Here is a 20,868-nt window from a genome sequence, read left to right on the forward strand (position 1 = left end):
TAGTAATTTCATATTAAACCTACATAAATCATGACCTATCCCAGACAATACTGCACGATGTACTGGAATAGGAGCATTACTGCATTTATTATTGGAAATTATTAATAAAACAAAGAAAATGGTTAAAAATGATGAAATGCTTATTTTTTAAAATAGGCATTGCCAAGATATCTGAATGTTAATGCTCTTTTAAAAGTACCCCTTTGTGCCTGTGCAATGTCTGCTTCGGTATAATATAGAACCTGTGCGAAGAGATTACCTTTTCCTTCACTGTACTGAGGATAAAACATGTCAAAAGTTCCTTTTAACTTAGATCTGAAGAACCCTGATCAATGTCCATTTGGATTATTACATGCTTTTTGAACATGTTTTTTTTTAAAGATGGGCTTTACTTGTCACATTTATGTCAAAACATACAGTGAAATACGTTGTCTTGCATCAAATCAGATCAGTTAGGATTGTGCTGTGCAGCTATGCCTCAGGAGCTAACATTGTACGCCCTCAATTTACTAATCCTAACCACGTTTTTGGAATGTGGGAGGAAACAGGAGACCCGGAGGAGACCTACACGGTCACGGGGAGAACATAAAACCCCTTACAGGCAGCGATTGGAATTCAATCCCAAGTGGTGATTGCCGGCGCCGTGAAGTGACGCACTAATGGCTATGCCATTGTTCTGCCCAACCGCTACTCTACAGTGTTGCCAGGCATGCTGCAAGTTTCCCCAAAACACCCTGAGTGACACTAGAAAAAACATAAAAGGTTTCTTCCTATTTTGAAATGTTATACACTTATATTTGAGGGAGATCTTTAGCCCTTTGTCACCACAGCTTATCACCTCTCAGCTTCTATCGCTATTTCCACTCTCTCCTTCATCTGTCTGTCACCTCTCTTCAGCTGGATCCACTTATCACTGGCCAGCTCTTACCTGACACCTTCCCTTGTACCTTTTTATACTGGCTATCTCCTTTTGATCTTTCAGTCCAGAAGAAGGGTCTCAACCCAAAACGTTGACTGTCCACTTCCCTCTAAAGATGCTGCATGACCCAGTAAGTTCATCCAACAGCTTGTTTTTTTTTTTGCTCAGGATTCCAACAGCTGCAATATTCTGTGTCTCCATCTGAAAGAAACGTTCATTTTGTGCATACTTTATAGTTTTAAACAATCACAAATGTGTTAATAATCTTGCTTAAAATACATAGAGAATTACTTGCATCCATCCATCTCAAAAGGGAAAAAGGATGACGGAAAGGAGAGTCAGTGGGAACATGAAGAATACAAAGGAATTGGTGTAGGATCAGTATAGCTCTGTTCTCAATGGTCAGTGCACTCTTGATGGGTCAAAGGTACTTTTTCTATGCTGTATGATTCTAGGAATAGTTTCACAGAACAGCGTTGTTTACAGCACGTCCATATTGGTAATTGAACATATTCTGGCTCGAATATCATGAGAATGCAATGGTTCTGGCATCTACTACTGAGTTCCCTGTTTCCATTGGAATGGATTTGATGGCTGTTTGGTGTTCTCTGGAACCACAAAGCACAGTCAAAGATCAACATTCATCAGCAACACTGTCCCAGCACTTCCTAGCAGTTTATCAGCTACATCAGATTTAGTCGGAGGATGAGTGTGCCAAGAAGGTAGCTGCTTGCCAGAAAATCCAAAGCTATTAGAAAAGTTCTATGTGGTTTAATCCAAGTTTTTACAACAGCTTGAATTCTCTGTTGATGGATGTTTTCATGGTTGCATTAAAACAGGACTGCACCTTAAAGGGGCGGAAAAGAGCCACAGGCAGTTTTACATGTTAATACAATACGTTCAAGTATATGCTGTTTCCATTCAAGGGCTATTCATTGTGGTGGGGGGGGGGGCATATTACCACTTTAATACAACATGATTTTTTAAAAAACATAATACAGCACAGTAACAGGGTCTTCTGGCCCAATTACCCCCACGTGACCTACTAACCAGAATGTCCTGAGAATGTGGGAGGACACTGGAGCACGAGGAAACAAATGTTACGGGGAGAATGCATGAACTCCTTACAGACAGAGGTGGGAATTGAACTTGGGTCACTAGAGAGTTACTCTAACCTGTGTGGAGTAAATGGGGATTTGAAGGCTGAGAGTTGGCTTTGCACGTTAGCAGGGAGAAACAGCACAGCCTCACAGAAAAGGAACAGCAGGACTACCAGTGCTTGACTTCACTAAAGCTGATACACGTGGTTGCAATACATTCGTCACTTGCACGGTTTTACGGCATCCACCCTAGGCAGAATTCTAAATTTTGTTTTATTTCCACACACAGTGTGGAACAGGTCCTTCTTATTTAACTCTAGCCTAATCACAGGACAACTTACGATGACCAATTAAATGAGTATGCCTTTGGACTGTGGGTGGAAACTGGAGCACTTAGAGACGGTGTTGGAATTGAACTCTGAACTCTGACACCCCAAGCTATAATATCGTGCTAACCTCTACACTACCATTGACACACCAATCCAGCAGAACTGGAGGATAGTCCGTGAACAGAAATTAACCCCAGATCGTTACACCAGATTGGATCTTTGATCACTACCGCTCAGTAATATGGTATTATGTTACATTACAAAACCAGTCTCTCTGACAGTAGCGATACATTTCAGTTTCTTCATCTAGGATTCATGCACCAGAGGGTAAATAAATCTGCAGTGTAGGACAATGAAGTGGCATAATACATTCGTGAGGCAAAAGACAAAAAATGACAAGGTCTGGGGTTAACGTTCCTGACACACTGAATGCTAAGGTCTGCATATTTCAATATCATTGGAGAAAGAGAGCTCTACAGATTCCTGGAGTTTCCCGGTGCCTATTTTTGAACATCACTCTTGCTTTGATTGTAAGAATGCTGGACAAACTAGGGTTGTTTCTGCTGGAGTAGCAGAAGCTGAGGGGGAGACCTGACATTGGATAATAAAATTATGAGAGGCAGAGACAGACAGCCTGTATCTTCCACCAGCCACACCCCACTGCCAGGGTCAAAACATCTAATACCAGAGGAGGAAAATTCAAAGGAGATGTGTGGGACAAGATTTTTTTTAAACAGGAGATTGGCGAGCGTCTGGAACGTGCTGCTGGGGGTGATGGAGACCGTTATGATAGAGGTATTTAAGAGGTTCTTAGATAAGTGCATGAATATGCAGAGAATGGAGGGATATTGACCATGCGCAGGCAGAAAAGATTAGGTGTCATTAGCTTGGCAGGTTTGGTAAACATATTTATATATCAATTGAGATACAGGGCAGAACATCTCTTTCCAGCCCTTTGAGCAATGCCATCTGGCATTCCCCTAATTTAATCCTAGCCTAATCACAGGACAATTTATGATGACCAGTTAACCTAGTGACCATGGGAGGAAGCTGGAGCACCCAGAGGAAACCCACGCGGTCACTGTGAGAACGTACAAACTCCTTACAGGCAGCAATGGGAAACGAACTGAACAGCCTGTCACCATGCTCCACTCAGCAGAGAAACCAAAAGAGATGTTACGTGAATACTACTGCAGGTCTTTTCTTATTTATTATGTGAAAATGAATATTGTTGCTAAGGTCATCATTTAACGTCCATCCTTGCCTTCATGAAAGAGGTGATAGGGTCACTTTCCTCACCATCGCTAAGTGTGTCAAGCATGTGTATATGGTTGTGTGTTTATTTAGAGTAATGCAGCAAAGGTGCATGCTGATGAAACTTTGAAAAATATATTTTATTAGTTAATACTCATTTGTGGGGTGAGCTCATCACAAAAATCAAACAGATCAGTCCAGCTTCACACAGGCTGAACCACAAAACTGAGTGGCTTGGATTTACAGCATTGGTGATTTATTTGAAATGTTAACTAATTTTCAGTAAGTTTTGTACCTTGTGTAGACAATAGTTTTAAAAAAGAGAAAGCACACTCAGCATTTACTGCAACTGACCTAATTGGTCAACTGCCAATGGAAACAAAGACATGGAAATATTTTTCAATAAGCTGTATAATTGAGTGATCTACAGTTAATTCCCCAACCAGGAAATTCTCACAGCAAAGTTTCTAGATGGAGGAAATGCAAGACTGATTCAATATCAAGGCCTCTTACCTCCACAAGGAAATTTACCAAATGGCACGAAGTACTCTAAAAATGTTCTATAAAGTCCCTAAAAGTCAAAGCCTGTGTGCAGTACCTAACTCTACCTTTAACGTTGAGCAGAACTGACATGAAAATATAGTTTTGTAGTACAGACCACACTTCTAATCTTTGCGTTACCCTGGCTGGAAATGTATTTCAGTTATGAAAAGAATTAGAAAATTGTTAATGTAATCCCAAAGTAGGAAGAATTTGACTGGACATGAATACAAGTCATATGTCTTAACATGCGTGTTACATTCTTTACCACTTCATTTCATAAAATAAGCATGATTTCCAACTCTTCAAACTCCAAGAAATTCTTTTCACGTAAAAGAGAATACTTTGTGAAAAATCCGCATTTGACCATCTTACTGGCAAAATTGAAACTTTAATCAACTCAATATAGTAATGCTGGGGAACAAGACTAGCCTGCAAGATAAAATCTTACTGTTTACACATCATGGGGATTCAGTCAACATTTTACATCAAACTTCAAAAATTACAATCCATTGATCTGCAAAACGTTGCTATGAAATATTTATTCCAGCTAAACGCCAGTGGGTAAAATCCTTGGTTTTGTTCAGGAACAAAAGTTGACGTGTGTATTAAGTGTTGAGACTCTGTCACCAAGACAATGATTCTATTCCCTTACAGCTGGAAATAAAATGCAGCAACAGTTAATAAATGTTAAGCACTGACAGATATTAAACCAACTGATGTGTATGGTGTGGGCTGGTTCTAGAAGACAAACAGAAAGCCTTTATATGTACAAGTCTTTGTGATTGATGATCTTGACATCTCAGTCTTCTGCCTTGCTGGCGGTAGCCCCGTCTCATTTTAGATTTTAGCAAAGTGATTCTACACTGAAAATGGGTTACAGCAGAGGGCGGAGAAGCAGAAAGCTATGGAAGTTAGAACGTGCAAAACTTCTCAGAGATTTACATGGGAATAGCAAACAAAATGCTGAAGGATCTCAGCGAGTCAGGCAGCATCTATGGAAGGAAATGGACAGTCGACATTTTGGGTTGAATCCCTTCATCTGGACTGTTAGACCTCTCTTGGAGTAAAATAGGCAGTTCTGGGCAGCACCACTTAGAAAGAGTATCTTGACCTGGGAGGGAATGCACATGAACTTACCAAACATTGCTTGGATTTGAAAAACAGAGTTGCGTGGAGAGTTGGCACAAACTAGGATTGTATTCCCTGGAATTTCAAGAACTAATTGGCAATTCGATAGTTGTTATCCAGATGTTAAGAGGGAGAGGGACAGGGAGTGGAAAGGACTGCTGAGAGATTGAGGGAGAGCAGGGGAAAGAGGGAGGAATTAGTTCCAATGATTGAATTATCTAGGACTAGAGATATACAGTAGTCTCAAAATCCAATGCCAGGGTTTGGGGAGAATTAAGAAATACATAAAAAGGAGGCCAGAATTTTGCATCTCCTTAGTGCAGATCACAATTGATATCAGATTGCCTTAAATCCCAAATTCTAGATTGATATTAATGGAATGGAATAAGGAGCGTGGGGAAATGGGGAAAAGGTGCATTGATGGTGTGGTCATGATCGCACTGAACGACAGAGCAGGATCAAGGAGCCTACTGCTTTCCTCATGTTTCTGCTTTGAGGGTTAATGGTGGAAAGAGTGAGCGAGAGAGGCGGAAAGGCAAAGGGAGAGATACAGAGGGACAGAAAGAAAGGCAGATAAAACACATTAAAGATACTTACTAAAATCACAAATCAGTGGAATTATAGTGATGTTGGATGCATATATGGTGACAGTCCTGCAGGTTACAATAGACTCACTTAGCCAATACAACCCTGAAGCTCATTAAGTCCTTGAAAACTTTGAAGCACAATAAATGTCTCATGTATTTACTTCTTTAGAACATAAACAAGGTTTGGTTTCTACTGAAATCCTTATTTAACGCTGTTCTGTAGCAGTAAGAATTGGCTTATAAACTTTGGTGAGGTGTGATCAATAGAATAATAATCCTCCATTTCTAATCACAATTTGGGATTTCAGTGGTATCATCACTTAATCATTTAAGAAACAGAACAAGTTATAGTTAGATCGCGACAACTAACTACAATCAGCTTAGTGGAGTCATTTCATAGCAAATTCATCTAGAAATTTATTAACTATAGCAACAGTTAAGGACAATTTAAAATCTTCCCCACCACAATCATTTCTGCAGGAAAACTGGTTGAGGAAGACTACCAGCTAAAACCAGGGGGTCAAGCATGCAGGCATGCATGGAACTTTCACACAGTCCTGTAAAAATGTGCTGTGAAACTGCAAAGTGGCTTCCTGTGCTGTTTTTTATATAAATATATAAATTAAACATGCTTTATTTTTAAAACTACCTGTACAGACAAAACCCAGAGAAACTTTGCTTCCTCAGCTGCACTGTTCGTACCTTAATCAACATTTCCAAATCAAACACCGCGCAGCTGCGTAAAACCGTGATATATCTTACATACTCTACCTTTATGAAAAGGAAAAAAAAACTCCCAATATATACAACTTTTTATACCATCAATATACACACGTGTACCATTGATTGCGCAAACTGTTCCAACAAAGAAAAAAAATCGTGCAAATGTACCTCCTGAGAAATGAACCATTGTCAGGAGTAGTATCTGGGTACAAACTGCAATATGTTTAAGATGTCAAATGCCATAACTCAAATTCTGCATAAACACCATGGCTCAGAGCTTAAACTCCACTTGCCGTCAGTGGTATGAACAGCTGGTGAGCAGTAGGACAAGGTGAATCATGTTGATATGTACATTCTTGGTTTTAAGCCCTCTGGCAAAGGCGAAGCTGGGTGGAAAATGAAGGCATGGAGAGGGGAGAGAGTAAGAGGTAATTTTACAGGGCAATACAAATTCCTTGCTTTAAGGTACACCTTATACTCTTCAATAACAAATGCCATTGTACACTTCCCACTCATCTCTATCAAGACAAAATATTTCTTTCTGAAAGAACTGAGAATATACAAACATGGCAGGTATGTCTTCCAGCCTTACGTTGATTAGCAGCCAACAATATCAGATAAGTTTTCTTCTGTGTGTGTGTGTGTGTGTGTGTGTGTGTGTGTGTGTGTGACAACTCCACTTAAATACAGTACATTAAAAATATGTTCACATCAATACAGGTGTTTGTTTTCTTTCTGAAAGTGTGTCTTGCACCCAGTTCTCAATAGGAGCAGTTCCTTGCAGCTCGCAACATTAAGCCATGGGACTTTTGCTCTTCGTATAGTTTTAGTATTGCACTGATTCCAAGGTCGAGCCATCTTCACTGTACATCAGTGGTCCCGGCACATAGGAAGGTTCACAAATGTGAAAACATTGAACTCTGTCATGATGGAGAAACACAAGAAAACTGCGTACAGGAACAGGGATATACAGCCAAGCTTCTTATCCAGTTTCCACTTGTTCAGATGGACACAAGTTACCTGCAGAGCAAACATCAGAAGCAGTGTTACCTGTCACAGCCAATTTCAGTATCTCCCACCTATTCTACAAAATTAACTTTCAAAAAATGTGGCCAAGTTACAAACAAGGCAGCAGGGCTGCAGAACAGTAATATTTTCTATTAATTGTAGTCATTTCCAAGTGAGTGGAGAGAGTGGGGATTCAAACTACAGCAGAGAGAGAGCGAGAGACTGGAGTATCTGGGAATGATTGGAAGAGAGGCCTCAGTCTCTGCCAGTGGCACAGAAAGAGACTGGAGCCTCCGAGAGCGATTGAGAGGGAGGCCAGAGTCTCTGGGAGCAGTCAGAGTTTCTGGGAATGAGAGAGAGAATGGATGGGAGCGAGGCCAAGCAATGTGAGAGCAGCTGAGAATGAGGCCAGCGTCCTCCAGAGCAGTCAGAGGGAGGCCTGAGACCCGTGGAGCAAATGGGCAGGACAACAGACATCCTGAAACATTCAGGAAGGAATCCAGACCCTGTAGGGAGCAAACAGAAAAGGAAATTGAGACCAAGAGCAGATTAAGATGCCAGAAAATGGGTAACAAGGAGGCCAGAGACCCCAAGAGGGGCAAGAGGGAGACTGGAGAACCCAATAAATTCATGTTAAACCATAGACCTCGCTGAACTTTGAATTTGGGACTTCTTCCTCCTTTTATATGCTTGATCCTTGGCTTGCTCCACTTCTAACCTGAGGAGGTCGGCTTCTACAGAAGGATATTACCAGGTGTTAATCAGGTATACCTCTCCTGCACATTATACCCAATAAACTGATTGCTGATTGTTCAGAATACGTGGCAGCAAGTTGCACCAAACCTTGATTTGTGGAAATCTACAGCCTAGAGGGAGAACCTCCTGGAGGGCGATTTCACCTGGAGCATTAGCTGATCACCAATGTTGTAAAATTCCCAGACAGATTTTTACACAAATTGTAAAGGAAGTAAACTGGAACTTACTGATTTGGGAATGACAGATTTTAAAAATTAAAGATTTGACTTCAGATCAGTTACTAAAGGAATTTCTAAAACAATATTTGTGATATGTATTGAGGGTGTGCTCTTGGCAAAATGAATACAGTGTTAAGGACTGGGATAATCATTTAAACAGAATTATTAACAATTTTTAAGTTGTATACTGTTAAAATGAGTGAAATTGCACCTGATTTTAATTTCACAGATGGAATCACAGAAGGAGCAAATGCCTTCAAATCACTTAAAATATTTGAAATGACAATAAATAATCACCCAGTAACAGAATCATCAGCGGTGTTTTTCTTATAAAAAATATTTGAGATCAAGGCTCCTCTACTGTGAAGAACTGGCACATGACAAAATAACACTGTGTACTGTCTTTCTGTTATTAACCACTCAAACCTTAGGTAGGGATGAACATTCTCAACAGTTTGTTTTTAAAATGCAAAAAGACAGCAAATTATAAAATAGCGTTAAAACACTTCTAAGGTGCTGATAAACATTTGAGACATAGGTTTAGAAAAGTACTTCTTTTCCTTGCCCTGAGCAGTGAGAAAACATTTTTCTAATGATTCTTAGAGAAGGGGTCTTTGTCAATTTGATACCATCTTGCTAACACATTCATATTAGGTAGTGCATGAGGAAAAATTCTGAGATTGGTCTGTTAATCTGAATTTCTGTATACATGTCTGAAACTTATAAGAAGATTTCGACTGAGGTTTGCAGAACTACAGACCAGTCTTTGAATCATCTCTACTTCCTTAGGAGTTTGTGAAGATTCGGCATGACATCTAAAACTTTAACAAACTTCTATAGATATGTAGTAGATAGTATATTGACTGGCTGCATCACAGGAAACACCAATGCACTTGAACAGAAAAATCCTACAAAAGGTAGTGGATACGGCCCAGTCCGTCGCGGGTAAACCACAACCACACCCCCCCCCCCAACATTGAGCACATCTACATGAAGCATTGTTGCAGGAAAGCAGCATACCTCATCAGGGACCCCCACCCCCCCATGTCATGATGTTCTCTCACTGTGGAAGAACGTACAGGATCCTCAGGACTCACACTGCCAGGTTCAGGAGCAGTTATTACCCCTCAACCATCAGGCTCCTGAACCAGAGGGGATAACTTTACTCAACTCCACTTGCCCCATCACTGAAATGTTCCCGCAACCTATGGACTCACTTTCAAGGACTCTTCATTTCATGTTCTCAATATATATTAGTATCATTTCTTTCTTTTTGTATTTTTACACTGGTTGAATGCCCTAGTTGAGTGGTCTTTCATTAATTCTGTTATGGTTATTATTCTATGTTATTAAATATGCCCACAAGAAAATGAATCTCAGAGTTGTTTATGGTGAAATACCATATATGTACTTTGAGCTTTGGAGAATTTCAACAAATGCAGCTGTTATGATATGAAGAGCATAACGAGAGTACAAATTAAAGTAAAAAGCAGCCTTCACTATACATCATTGAATGGGCAATGGCACTGGTCTCAGGCACTCTAACAGTCCGAACATGACAGGATTGAAAACTTACTGTTAGAAAAACAGAAGCTAGCAGCAGTCCCACCGAATATTTAAGCCCACGACTGTTCAATGATAACTAAAAGAAAGAAAACATTTTTTTATTTCTTCTGGAAAACTTCACTGTATTAAACTAGTTGGTTTAACATTTTTGCCAGCTGGTGTCTATTGCATGATGTGAATATCCAAGTTCAATCTCATTTACGTAACACCAATTCCCTCTGATTTATCCTGTCAACTTTCTGGATAATGGCTTAGATAATCCAATACTTTGCCAGCAGCAACTGATTAATCACAGATCAGCTTTTCATGATCTTTTCACAAGTCCTTGTGGCATATGAAATGCCTTGCACAGTGGAAATGCATGGTTCTCTGCGGTCTACTCCATGGCACTGGACATCTGAGTCAGGTACATATTCTTTGTGAATGAACGGCGAAGGTGAGTTCAGAGTATATGACAATAGAAACATGAGAAGGTAGGAATCTGGAAGGATCCATCATGTCCTAATATCATTGGTTAGAAATAGTACTGAATAAGGAGGGATCTGAAACTTTGCTCTGCGTCTGTATCTTTGTAAACCAATGTCCGAAATCTGGGCAATCTGCAGGCTGCACTTGATGGTATTCAAAACGCTAACAATGGAAGAAATGGTCCATCTGAACTATAATAGATGGCCATTAATTGAAGCACTTCCCTCTTTTCCAGGTATCATCTCCATATTGTTACATGTGCAAACCTGGTATTTCAGTACTACGTAATATATAAATTGATATAATACAACCACCCTAATTATGTTGTGCTGCATCTAAAGACTAGCAGTGGAGTATGATGGAGTAACTCCCTTAAGATCTCATGTCCTTGTAGTTTGGCCACAGTCATTCCATAGACTTGTGTGAAGCTCTGTATAACCAAGCAATGACTTGTTGGTCTGCAGCTCCTTAGTCTGCAGGGGTAGGTGAATGTCAACAGTGGTTATGGTGACTATTTTTGTTGGCCAAGACCTTGCGAGGTTGGATTTCCTGCCTCAGTGGAAATGTAAACTGCATTATTTACCTTTTTTATGCTGGTTCCAAACACAACAAAATGGATAACTTGCACCACGATGGGCTCTGAATGAAATTGTGGAATGAAAAGGTTTGTCACAGCCCTTATGTTAAGGCTTTAAAATGCATTGGTCAGGCTGCGCTTGGAATATTACGAGCAATTTTGGGTCCATTATCCAGGAAAGGATGTGCTAGCAACGGAGACGATCCAGAGGAATTTCATGAGAATGATCCAGGGAATGAAAGGGTTAACACATGAGGAGTGTTCAATGGCTCTGGAACTGAATTCACTGGAGTTTAGGAGAAGGGGGAAGGAGAAATCACATTGGAACCTATTGAATATTGACAGGCCTAGCTCGAGTGGACGTGCAGAGGATGGTTCCTATAGTTGGGTGGGGGGGGGGCGTGGAATTACTATGAAAGGGCACAGCCTCAAAATACAATGACTTCCCTTTAGAACACAGATATGGAGTTATTTCTTTAGCCAGTGAGCAGTGAATCTGTGGAATTCATTGCCACAGACAACTGTGGAGGCCAAGTCATCAGAAGCTGCATATCTAAAGCTGAGGTTGATAGGTTCTTGATAGGTAAGGGTGACAAGAAGAAAGCTGATGAATGGGGTTGAGAGGAATAATAAATCAGCCATGTTGGAATGGTAGATCAGGCACACTAGGCCGAATGGCCTAATTCTGCTCCTATGTCTTATGATCATCTGGTCTTAATATCTTTGGGTTATTAAGTATTCATTATCCAAAATTATTGAGTGAGGGAAGAGGTAAATGATTGGGTGGTGAAAGATATGGGAGGAATAGGCAGTACTTGGTAGGACAATGGTGCTGAGATTTTATGGAAGGAAGGAATCTTTCATCCTTGTGACTTGCGGGAAATAAGGATTAAGAAATTGATGCAACAAGCCCCTGCTGGTCAAAGACCTTAGCAGGCCAAACGGCATTGGTGGGAGGAAAGAAATTAATAATGTTTTGGGATGGCAACATTTTGAGAAACCCTTGACCTGAAACATTGACAATTCCTTTCTTCCCACAGATATTGCTTGACCCATTTGAGATCCTTTGTCAGATTGTTTGTTGCTCCAGATTGCAGCATCTGCGGTCTTCTTTTGTGTCTCCATTAAAAAACTGATAGGTGGATTTTGAGATGGGGAAGGGCAGGTGATCAAGTTTAGCAGTTCTGTCATTGTTGTACACTCAGGGCCACTTTATTAGGTACATCTGTGCCCCTGCTCATTAATACTAATATCTAATCAGCCAATTATGTGACAGTAACTCAATGCATAAAATCATGCATCGTGGAATGATTGTTGGTGCCAGACAGGGTGGTTTGAGCATCTCAGAAACTGCTGATCTCCTGGGTTTTTCCCACACACACAACTGCCTCTAGAGTTTACAGAGAATGGTGCAAAAATCAAAAAAACATCCAGTTCTGTGGGCGAAAACCTTTGGTTAATGAGAGAAGTCAGTGGAGAATGGCCAGTCTGGTTCAAACTGAGAGGAAGGCTTTAGTAACTCAGATAAGCATGCGTTAAAGTGGTGTGCAGAAGAGCATCTCTGAACCCACAACACATTGAACCTTGAAGTGGTTGGCCTTTAGCAGCAGAAGAACATGACCTTACACTCAGTGGCCACTTTATTAGGCACAGGAGGTATCAAATCAAGTGGTCACAGAGTGTAGTTTTGAATGTTATCAACAGTAATGCAGTCTGTAAATTGTCCAGATTAAAAACACTACTTGGAGAAGATATGGATGCAGTGAAGGGTGAGGTTCGTCTGGTTCACTGACTGTGAGCTGAAAAGGCATTTCCCCTGTTTTACAGTCAAGGGAATGCAGGCTACATTGGTGCACTATGCTGTTGGCAGCTCTCAAACATGTTTATGGTGACTTTTTATTAACCCTCAGTAATTAAGCATAAGACTTACATATGAGCCGTAATTCACCATGATTGTCTTAATCGTCCAGGGCAGACCAAGTCCCATCAAGATATCAAAGACATTGCTTCCTATGGAATTAGAAACAGCCATATCTCCCATGCCTGTGGACATCAGGACAGGTCAGTTATTGTTGTGCATCCCAATTATACTATTATCTCACTGTTTTCTATATGTTCAGATTACATTAGAATGTAATGCTTCTTTCACCTCACCTTTAAGCTATTGCTTATTAGTAGCGAACATGTCATCCATGTCAACTAACAATATTGAATTTGATTTATCTTTCCATAGCCCAAGAGGAAGCTCATCAGGCTCTCTCAGTAAGGTTCTATCACCTTCCTTGGAGTCAGTAACATTTCCTATTTAGCATCTATAGTGTAGGTTTCCAGTCTTCAATGCAGTAACATGCAGATTATTACACGGGGATGATGGAAAGGTCTAAGGTGTGAGTTTCTACCACATTTGAGTTTCTTCCTCAGAATGTGCACATGCTCAAATATGGTCGCACAGGGATGTCACGTAATTGTGTTTATTGCGTTGTTTTTATTTATTTTTTATTTAGAGATACAGCGCAGAATAGGCCCCCTAGCCCAATGAGTCATACTGCCCAACAACCCAGCTATTTAACCCTAGCCTAATCGCAGGACAATCTACAATCACCAATTCACCTACGTCTTTGGACTGTGGGAGGAAACTGGAGCACTTGGAGGAAACTTGAGTGCTCATGGGAAGGACATACATACTCCTTAACGTCAGTGCCGGAGCTGAACTCTGGACTCTAACGCTCCAAGCTGTAATAGCGTCACGCTACCACGGACCCTTTTATAAGGGGTAGAAGTGAAACTAGTTTAATGAGATGCACACATTTCAACAGGGTACTTGATTAGCTGTGTTCAATTCTCTTTGACCTTTGTATCTGTAGTGGTTCTGCCTGTTGTTAATCCCGGAGTCCAAACAGATCTTGTTGTTGCAGTCTCTTCACCAGACCCAATGGAGGTATCACTTTGATCTGTGTTATCTGTAGTGGTGTTGCCTATGTTAATCCTGGAGCCTGAACAGATCCTGTTGTTGCAGTCCCTTCACTAGGCTCACTGGAACCACCACTTCAGTCACGCTCAGTGACAACTCTTCGTCAGCGACTGTAGAGCTGCTTTGTGCCTCAATTCAAATTCAGAATCTTATCTCAATACTTCTTGGGCATCTTGTGAGTAGACGATTGTGTCAACAATAAACCTTGCTGCATTTCTCATTCACTTTTACAAGTAAACGTTTGGAACTCTGCATCCTTAAGGTCATCATGGTGAGATCTGTGGACCAGTGTCCAAGGAAGTCCAGTAAGAATATGTGGGAGAATTGCCTCACAGGATTAGTTCCTTCAGCCCACAATATTTTGACAACCTAATTAAGTTAAAGGCAACTAATCACTTCTGCCCACACATAGTCTGTGCCCCTCCATTTCTGCCTATTTTGTGCTTATGTAAGAGACTCTCAATCGCCTTGATTGTACCTACCTCCATCACCACCTTTGGCAGTACATTTCAGGCACCACCACTCGCTGCATAAAACACACACAGCTCCTTTGAACTTTCCCCCCTCACCTTAAATGCATGCCCTCTGGTACTAGACAGTTCAAACTTGGGAAAAGATACCAGCAGTCTACTCTATCTATACCTCTCATATTTTATAAAATTATATCAGGTCTCTCCTCAGCCTCTGCCACTCCAGATTAAACAACCCTAGTTTATACAACCTTCCCTTATACCACACGTTGCCTCTCATCCAGGCAACGTCCTGGTAAATCTACTCTGCACCCTCTCCATAATGTCCACATCGTTCCTATATTGGGGTGAAGAGAACTGAAATGCAAAACTCGAGATGCGGCCTGACCAGAGTTGCAAAAAGCTGCAATAGTACTTCCTGACTCCTGAACTCGCTGCCTTGGCTAATTAAGGCAAGGATGCCATACGGTTTCTTAACCACCCTATCAACTTGTGAGGTTACTTTCAGGTCATTATAGACTTGGAACCCAAGATCCCTCTGTACATCAACACTAATAAAGGGTCCTGCCATTAACCATGGTACTTCCCCTTTACATTTCAACTCCCAACCCCTCTATACATAAACAGTGTTAAAAGGTCTTGCCTTTACATTTGATATCCCAAAGTACAACATCTCACTCTTGCCTAGATTGAATTCCTTCTGCCATTTTTCTGCAAAAGATCTATATCCTACTGCATTGTTTGACAACCGTATACACTATCCACAGTGCCACTAATACATGTGCTATCTTCAAACCTACTAACACACTGATTGATGATTTCATCCAAATCTTACATTGCAGCAGATGTTCCAGCACAGATCCATAAAGAACAGAACTAGTCATGGATCTTCAGGTAGAAACACTCCATGAACCACTCCATGAACTGGATACTGACTGTGGATGATCAGCCATGATCACAGTGAATGGCGGTGCTGGCTCAAAGGGCCAAATGGCCTACTCCTGCACCTATTGTCTATTGTCTATTGGGCCATACCCTCCAAGTATCCAGACCTGCCTCTTGGTTTTTTTTTGCACTACCTTACTTTCCCTTTTCTATTTTCTATTTATGATAAATAATTTAAATTTTTAATATTTACTATCAATTTGTACTCCAGGGAGCGCAAAGCACAGAATCAAATGTGATGATTGTAGCTCTGGTATCAATTGTTTGGCGACAATAAAATAAAGTAAAGGTTGCCAAGGGTTATCGAGAGCTTTATACAGTGGCATGCAAAAGCTTGGGCACCCCTGGTCAAAATATCTGTTACTGTGAATAGTTGAGTAGAAGATGAACTGATCTCCAAAAGTCATAAAGTTAAAGATGAAACATTCTTTTCAACATTTTAAGCAAGATTAGTGTATTATTTTTGTTTTGTACAATTTTAGAGTGAAAAAAGGAAAGGAGCACCATGTAGAAGTTTGGGCACTCCAAGAGATTTGAGCTCTCAGATAACTTCTACCAAGGTCTCAAACCTTCTTTGGCTTGTTAGGGCTATGGCTTGTTCACAATCATCGTTAGGAAAGGCCAGGTGATGCAAATTTCAAAGCTTTAAAAATACCCTGAATCCTCAAACCTTGTCCCAACAATCAGCAGCCATGGGCTCCTCTAAGCAGCTGCCTAGCACTCTGAAAATTAAAACAAATGATGTCCAGAAAGCAGGCGAAGGCTATAAGAAGACAGCAAAGCGTTTTCAGGTAGCTGTTTCCTCATGGACAAGTCATCAAAAGAAAACCTTTCCTGAATCCTCACCACAAAATTCAGCGTCAGAAGTTTGCAAAGGAACATCTAAACAAGCCTGTTGCATTTTGGAAACAAGTCCTGTGGACTGATGAAGTTAAAATAGAACTTATTGGCCACTATGACCAAAGGTATGTTTGGAGAAAAAAGGGCGCAGAGTTTCATGAGAAGAACACCTCTCCAACTGTAAAGCACGGGGGTGGATCGATCATGCTTTGGGCTTGTGTTGCAGCCAGTGGCACGGGAAACACTTCACTGGTAGAAGGAAGAATGAATTCAATTAAATACCAGCAAATTCTGGAAGCAAACATCACACCGTCTGTAAAAAAGCTGAAGATGAAAAGAGGATTGCTTCTACAACAGGATAATGATCCTAAACACACCTCAAAATCCACAATAGACTACCTCAAGAGGCACAAGCTGAAGGTTTTGCCATGGCCCTCACAGTCCCCCAACATAAACATCATCGAAAATCTGTGTATAGACCTCAAAAGAGCAGTGCATGCAAGACGGCCCAAGAATCTGACAGAACTAGAAGCCTTTTGCAAGGAAGAATAGGCGAAAATCCCCCAAACAAGAATTGAAAGACTCTTAGCTGGCCACAGAAAGCATTTACAAGCTGTGATACTTGCCAAAGGGGGTGTTACTAATTACTGACCATGCAGGGTGCCCAAACTTTTGCTTCAGGCCCTTTTCCTTTTTTGTTATTTTGAAACTGTAAAAGATGGAAATAAAAAAGTAGTCTTGCTTAAAATATTAAAGAAATGTGTCAACTTTAACTTTATGCCTTTTGGAAATCAGGTCATCTTTTACTCACTTAGCTATTCACAGTAACAGAAATTTTGACCAGGGGTGCCCAAACTTTTGCATACCACTGTAAGCCTTCGTTATGTCAGAACTCACAGCAGGCAGCAGTAACATGTCTTTTGCAGACGTGGTGTTTAAGTTTGAAAATAGTTTGTAGATGTCTATAACTAGTCTAGGAGACATGTTGGCTGACACTGGTGAACAGAATTGCTCTTATCCCAACATATGGACTTCTTTTTGTTCTGTCTTTTAATTGTGTTTATTATAAAAATTCTGTATAATTTATGTTTAATTTATGAGCTTCTTGTAAATAAGAAGCTATGTGCCCTGTGATGCTCAGAATCAGAATCAGGTTTATTATCAGCCTGTGAGGTGAAATATGTTAATTTCCTGAAAATAAGATTTTCATTGCATACATGTACTTGTGCATATGACCATAAACCCAACTTCAGCTTGGATCTACAACGTTCCTTATCATCAATGAAAACAAAATCTATCAAAATGTACATGTGTAAACATGGGTGGATTCTTATTGTGGTTTAATTAAACAATCACATTACAACATAAACTAACTAACAACCATAAACTCTAAAAGACTCCACCAAAAGACTCAGTGATGACACACACACACACTGACCTTACCTTGTCTGGCAACAATGAGGCTGGCCATGCAATCTGGTACGCTTGTTCCAGCTGCCAGGAATGTGATTCCCATTATAACATCAGGGATTCCTAGTGTGTACCCGATTATTGTGACCTAGACAACAGCACATTGCTCTTAGTGGTAGAACATGAGTTAGTCAGTAGAAAATTGACTTGTATCTTGTTCAGCCACTTGTTACAGAGTAATCACATTGCAGTTACATTGCTGGATTAGTTGTCAAGAATTTTGGACAAATAATCCAGAGGCATGATCAAATAAAACCACAGCATGTGGGGTATTTACATTCAGTTCATTACATAAGATCGTAAGGCATACTTTAAGAGCAGAATCAAAAGAATAAAAGAAGAAAAAAAGAAACCCACTGTCAATAATGCTAAACATGACACTATTGGACTGTTGTAAAACCTCATCTATTTCATGCCCTTACCCAGAATGCCAAAACCATTATTAACACTTAATTTCTCTCTGAAATGGGTTAGCATTCACTAGAGACCAAAAAAACCCATCAATTTCAATTTTAAATATATCCCATGGTGAGCATCCATCCATCAAAACAAAGAATTCTATATACAGTAGGAGCAGGTGTGCAAATAAGATATCCACCTATTCTCAATGGTTTACCTTGAGATTGAGCTCCCTGGTTCTAAACTTGCCAGCAAAAGAAAATAGCCTCTCAACTCTGTCCTCAGAATCCTGCATTTCTAAATGAAATCACCTCCCATTCTTTCCAAGTCTAATGAGTCCTAGACTTGCTCAATGTCAGCAGTTTGCAGTGGATCAGATCATGATTGAGTTGAGGGTGTAGCAAAATCTCTGCATGGTGGAAACCATGTTATAGCTCTTTAGCAAACATTAACACTCACACTCTGAAAGGGAGCTTTGGAAGTGCCAAAACAGACCAATTCAAATGTAATATGCTGAAGGCAAAAGGAAATTTGTTGAATGTGGAAAGCACAGTGGGTCAAAGATGTATCCTGGTCATGCTAAGCTCTTTTATCTGAATTATGGGATATGGGCATTGTTAGGTTACCAGCTATTGCAAATCACCCTTTAAACTGATTACGGATGACAGGGAAGAAATGAGGACTTAGAAGAATCAGCAACTGGATCACTAAACTGATCAGATTAATTTTATGGCCTATTCTAGCTTCTGTTTCTTATTCATTCATCCCAAAGAGTTAGGAATTAACATTTTCTCTTGTTAGCTACAATTTATAACCTTCCGTACTCAACCAAAACCTCTAAAGCACAGAATTTCTAGAAGCTGTCAACTCCACCAAAGAGCTGGAGTGACTAATAATCATCTCCACACTAAAGGATTCTTTTTCTCAGCTTGCCCCAGAATTGAGAGTTCCTTTCTTTTGATTGAACATGACATGGGGCTGTTTGATATTGATATAGAAAGAGCTCCTTTCCCCAATACTGAAAGATGAACCACGTTAATACATCAAAAAGCTGCAGCATACTAAGATTTTTGTCACAAGTGAAGCAACATCTCCCAATTCTAATGATTTCCACTTGTAGTTGTGATTGCCAATATTTTATTTAATGTACATTTAAAAAATATTCCAAGATCCCAAATATCAGTACAACACCTCTTGGAAGCAGTGTCCATTTTCTTCAAGGTTTCCTTCAAGTCTTTGGTGACATTCCTGAAGTCCCTCCCAGAACAATGACTTGTCATAAACCCTCGATTTCCAAGATACCTGGTGCTGGTAACAGAAGGTAACAAGATGCACCTGGTACACTGTGCATTCCCTTCTCCTATTATAGCCACATTGCTTGACTTGTGACCCAGACATTGTGGTAGAACACATTAAGTTAGCCAGTAGAAAACCAACCTGCTCTAAAGACAATATGACCTTGCCAAAGAACAAGGATCAAGAAAGTGAAAGTGAAAAGTTAAAATGTTCTTACTAGGTTTTGGTCCTGATTTTCCCCAACAACTCCTGCAGGCCCTGGAGGCTGTGTCAATGAGATCTCATTCCAGACTTAAATCTCCCTTAACTAAATACTTCTATTATTTTAAAAAGGCCTCCATGCACATTCCCCAACTACTACCGCTAATTTCTCAAGGAAATCCGAATGACTTCCTACTCCAGAAATATTTATGCTTCCTTCCCTGCCAGCTATTTTCACCACTCTGTGCAATAATATCCTTCCTGTGAGAAATGGAAATACGTTATTATAAACAACAGCTGTGCCCAACAAAGTGAGGACCTGTTATGTCTATAAATTTGCTCATAAAAATATTTTTTGCGATAGTATACTTCAATAAAAACATGAAAATATAAGACACTGGTAACTCTTTGGGGCGGGTGCTGAAGTGGTTCTTCAGGATGTTGCCTGGACTTAAGAATATGAACTATATGGAGAGATTGGACAAACTTGGGTTGTTTTGTCTGGAGCATCAGAGGCTTGGGGATAGACTTGATAGAAATACATAAAATTATGCAAGTCACATATAGGGCAGATAGTTTTTTTTCCAAAATTAGCAAACAGCTAATTAGGAAAAGCAGAGGCTTCCTGAAAGACTGAGGGAGACTTTGAGAGTAGACTGAGATGGCCGAGCAACTGAAGAAACGTTTACTTGACTGCATATCACACCAGCGTCTTCTTGAAATGGGGGGAGTCCTGACACTAGGGCAGCCAATGGCGTGGCTGGTTCAAAATGTTTTAACGTTAGCCTGTGACTATCATAAACTGTGAGGCAGCCAAAATGCTTCTGAACTAAAGTCACAAATAGCACGTTTGATTGATTGATTGTTAAGGGAAAGGAAAGTTAACATGTTCCCTTTTGACGAAACGGACTAGCTGTATTCTGATCAACTGTGTAGCCTAGCAGGTGTTTCAACCATGTAGTTATACACAACACAGTCTTGCAAAAGAAAATTCTGGCGAGGCACCTTGAAGCTTTCCTTTCTGATTTTGTACTGGCTCTTTCCCGACTCATGGGGGGGGGCAACCATAAACCGGCTTCCGGTGTTGGCTCAAGTGCCCA

The 20,868-nt window shown here is 40.4% G+C and overlaps 1 protein-coding gene across 1 annotated transcript in view; it reads right to left on the bottom strand.

Moving 5' to 3' along the window:
• Positions 1–3,766: 3,766 nt before the first annotated feature.
• slc24a3 (solute carrier family 24 member 3) overlaps positions 3,767–20,868 on the bottom strand; it is a 372,465-nt gene continuing 355,363 nt past the window's right edge. Inside the window, exons 14-17 of the mRNA XM_063056262.1 lie at positions 17,846–17,960; positions 13,107–13,219; positions 10,142–10,207; positions 3,767–7,603 (exon numbers count right to left, since the gene is read on the bottom strand). Coding sequence (XP_062912332.1) covers positions 7,454–7,603; positions 10,142–10,207; positions 13,107–13,219; positions 17,846–17,960 — 444 coding nt within the window. The 3' untranslated portion in view covers positions 3,767–7,453. The remainder of the gene's footprint in view (positions 7,604–10,141; positions 10,208–13,106; positions 13,220–17,845; positions 17,961–20,868) is intronic.

This window comes from Mobula hypostoma, chromosome 8, assembly GCF_963921235.1.
Source record: "Mobula hypostoma chromosome 8, sMobHyp1.1, whole genome shotgun sequence".
Lineage (NCBI taxonomy): Eukaryota > Metazoa > Chordata > Chondrichthyes > Myliobatiformes > Myliobatidae > Mobula > Mobula hypostoma.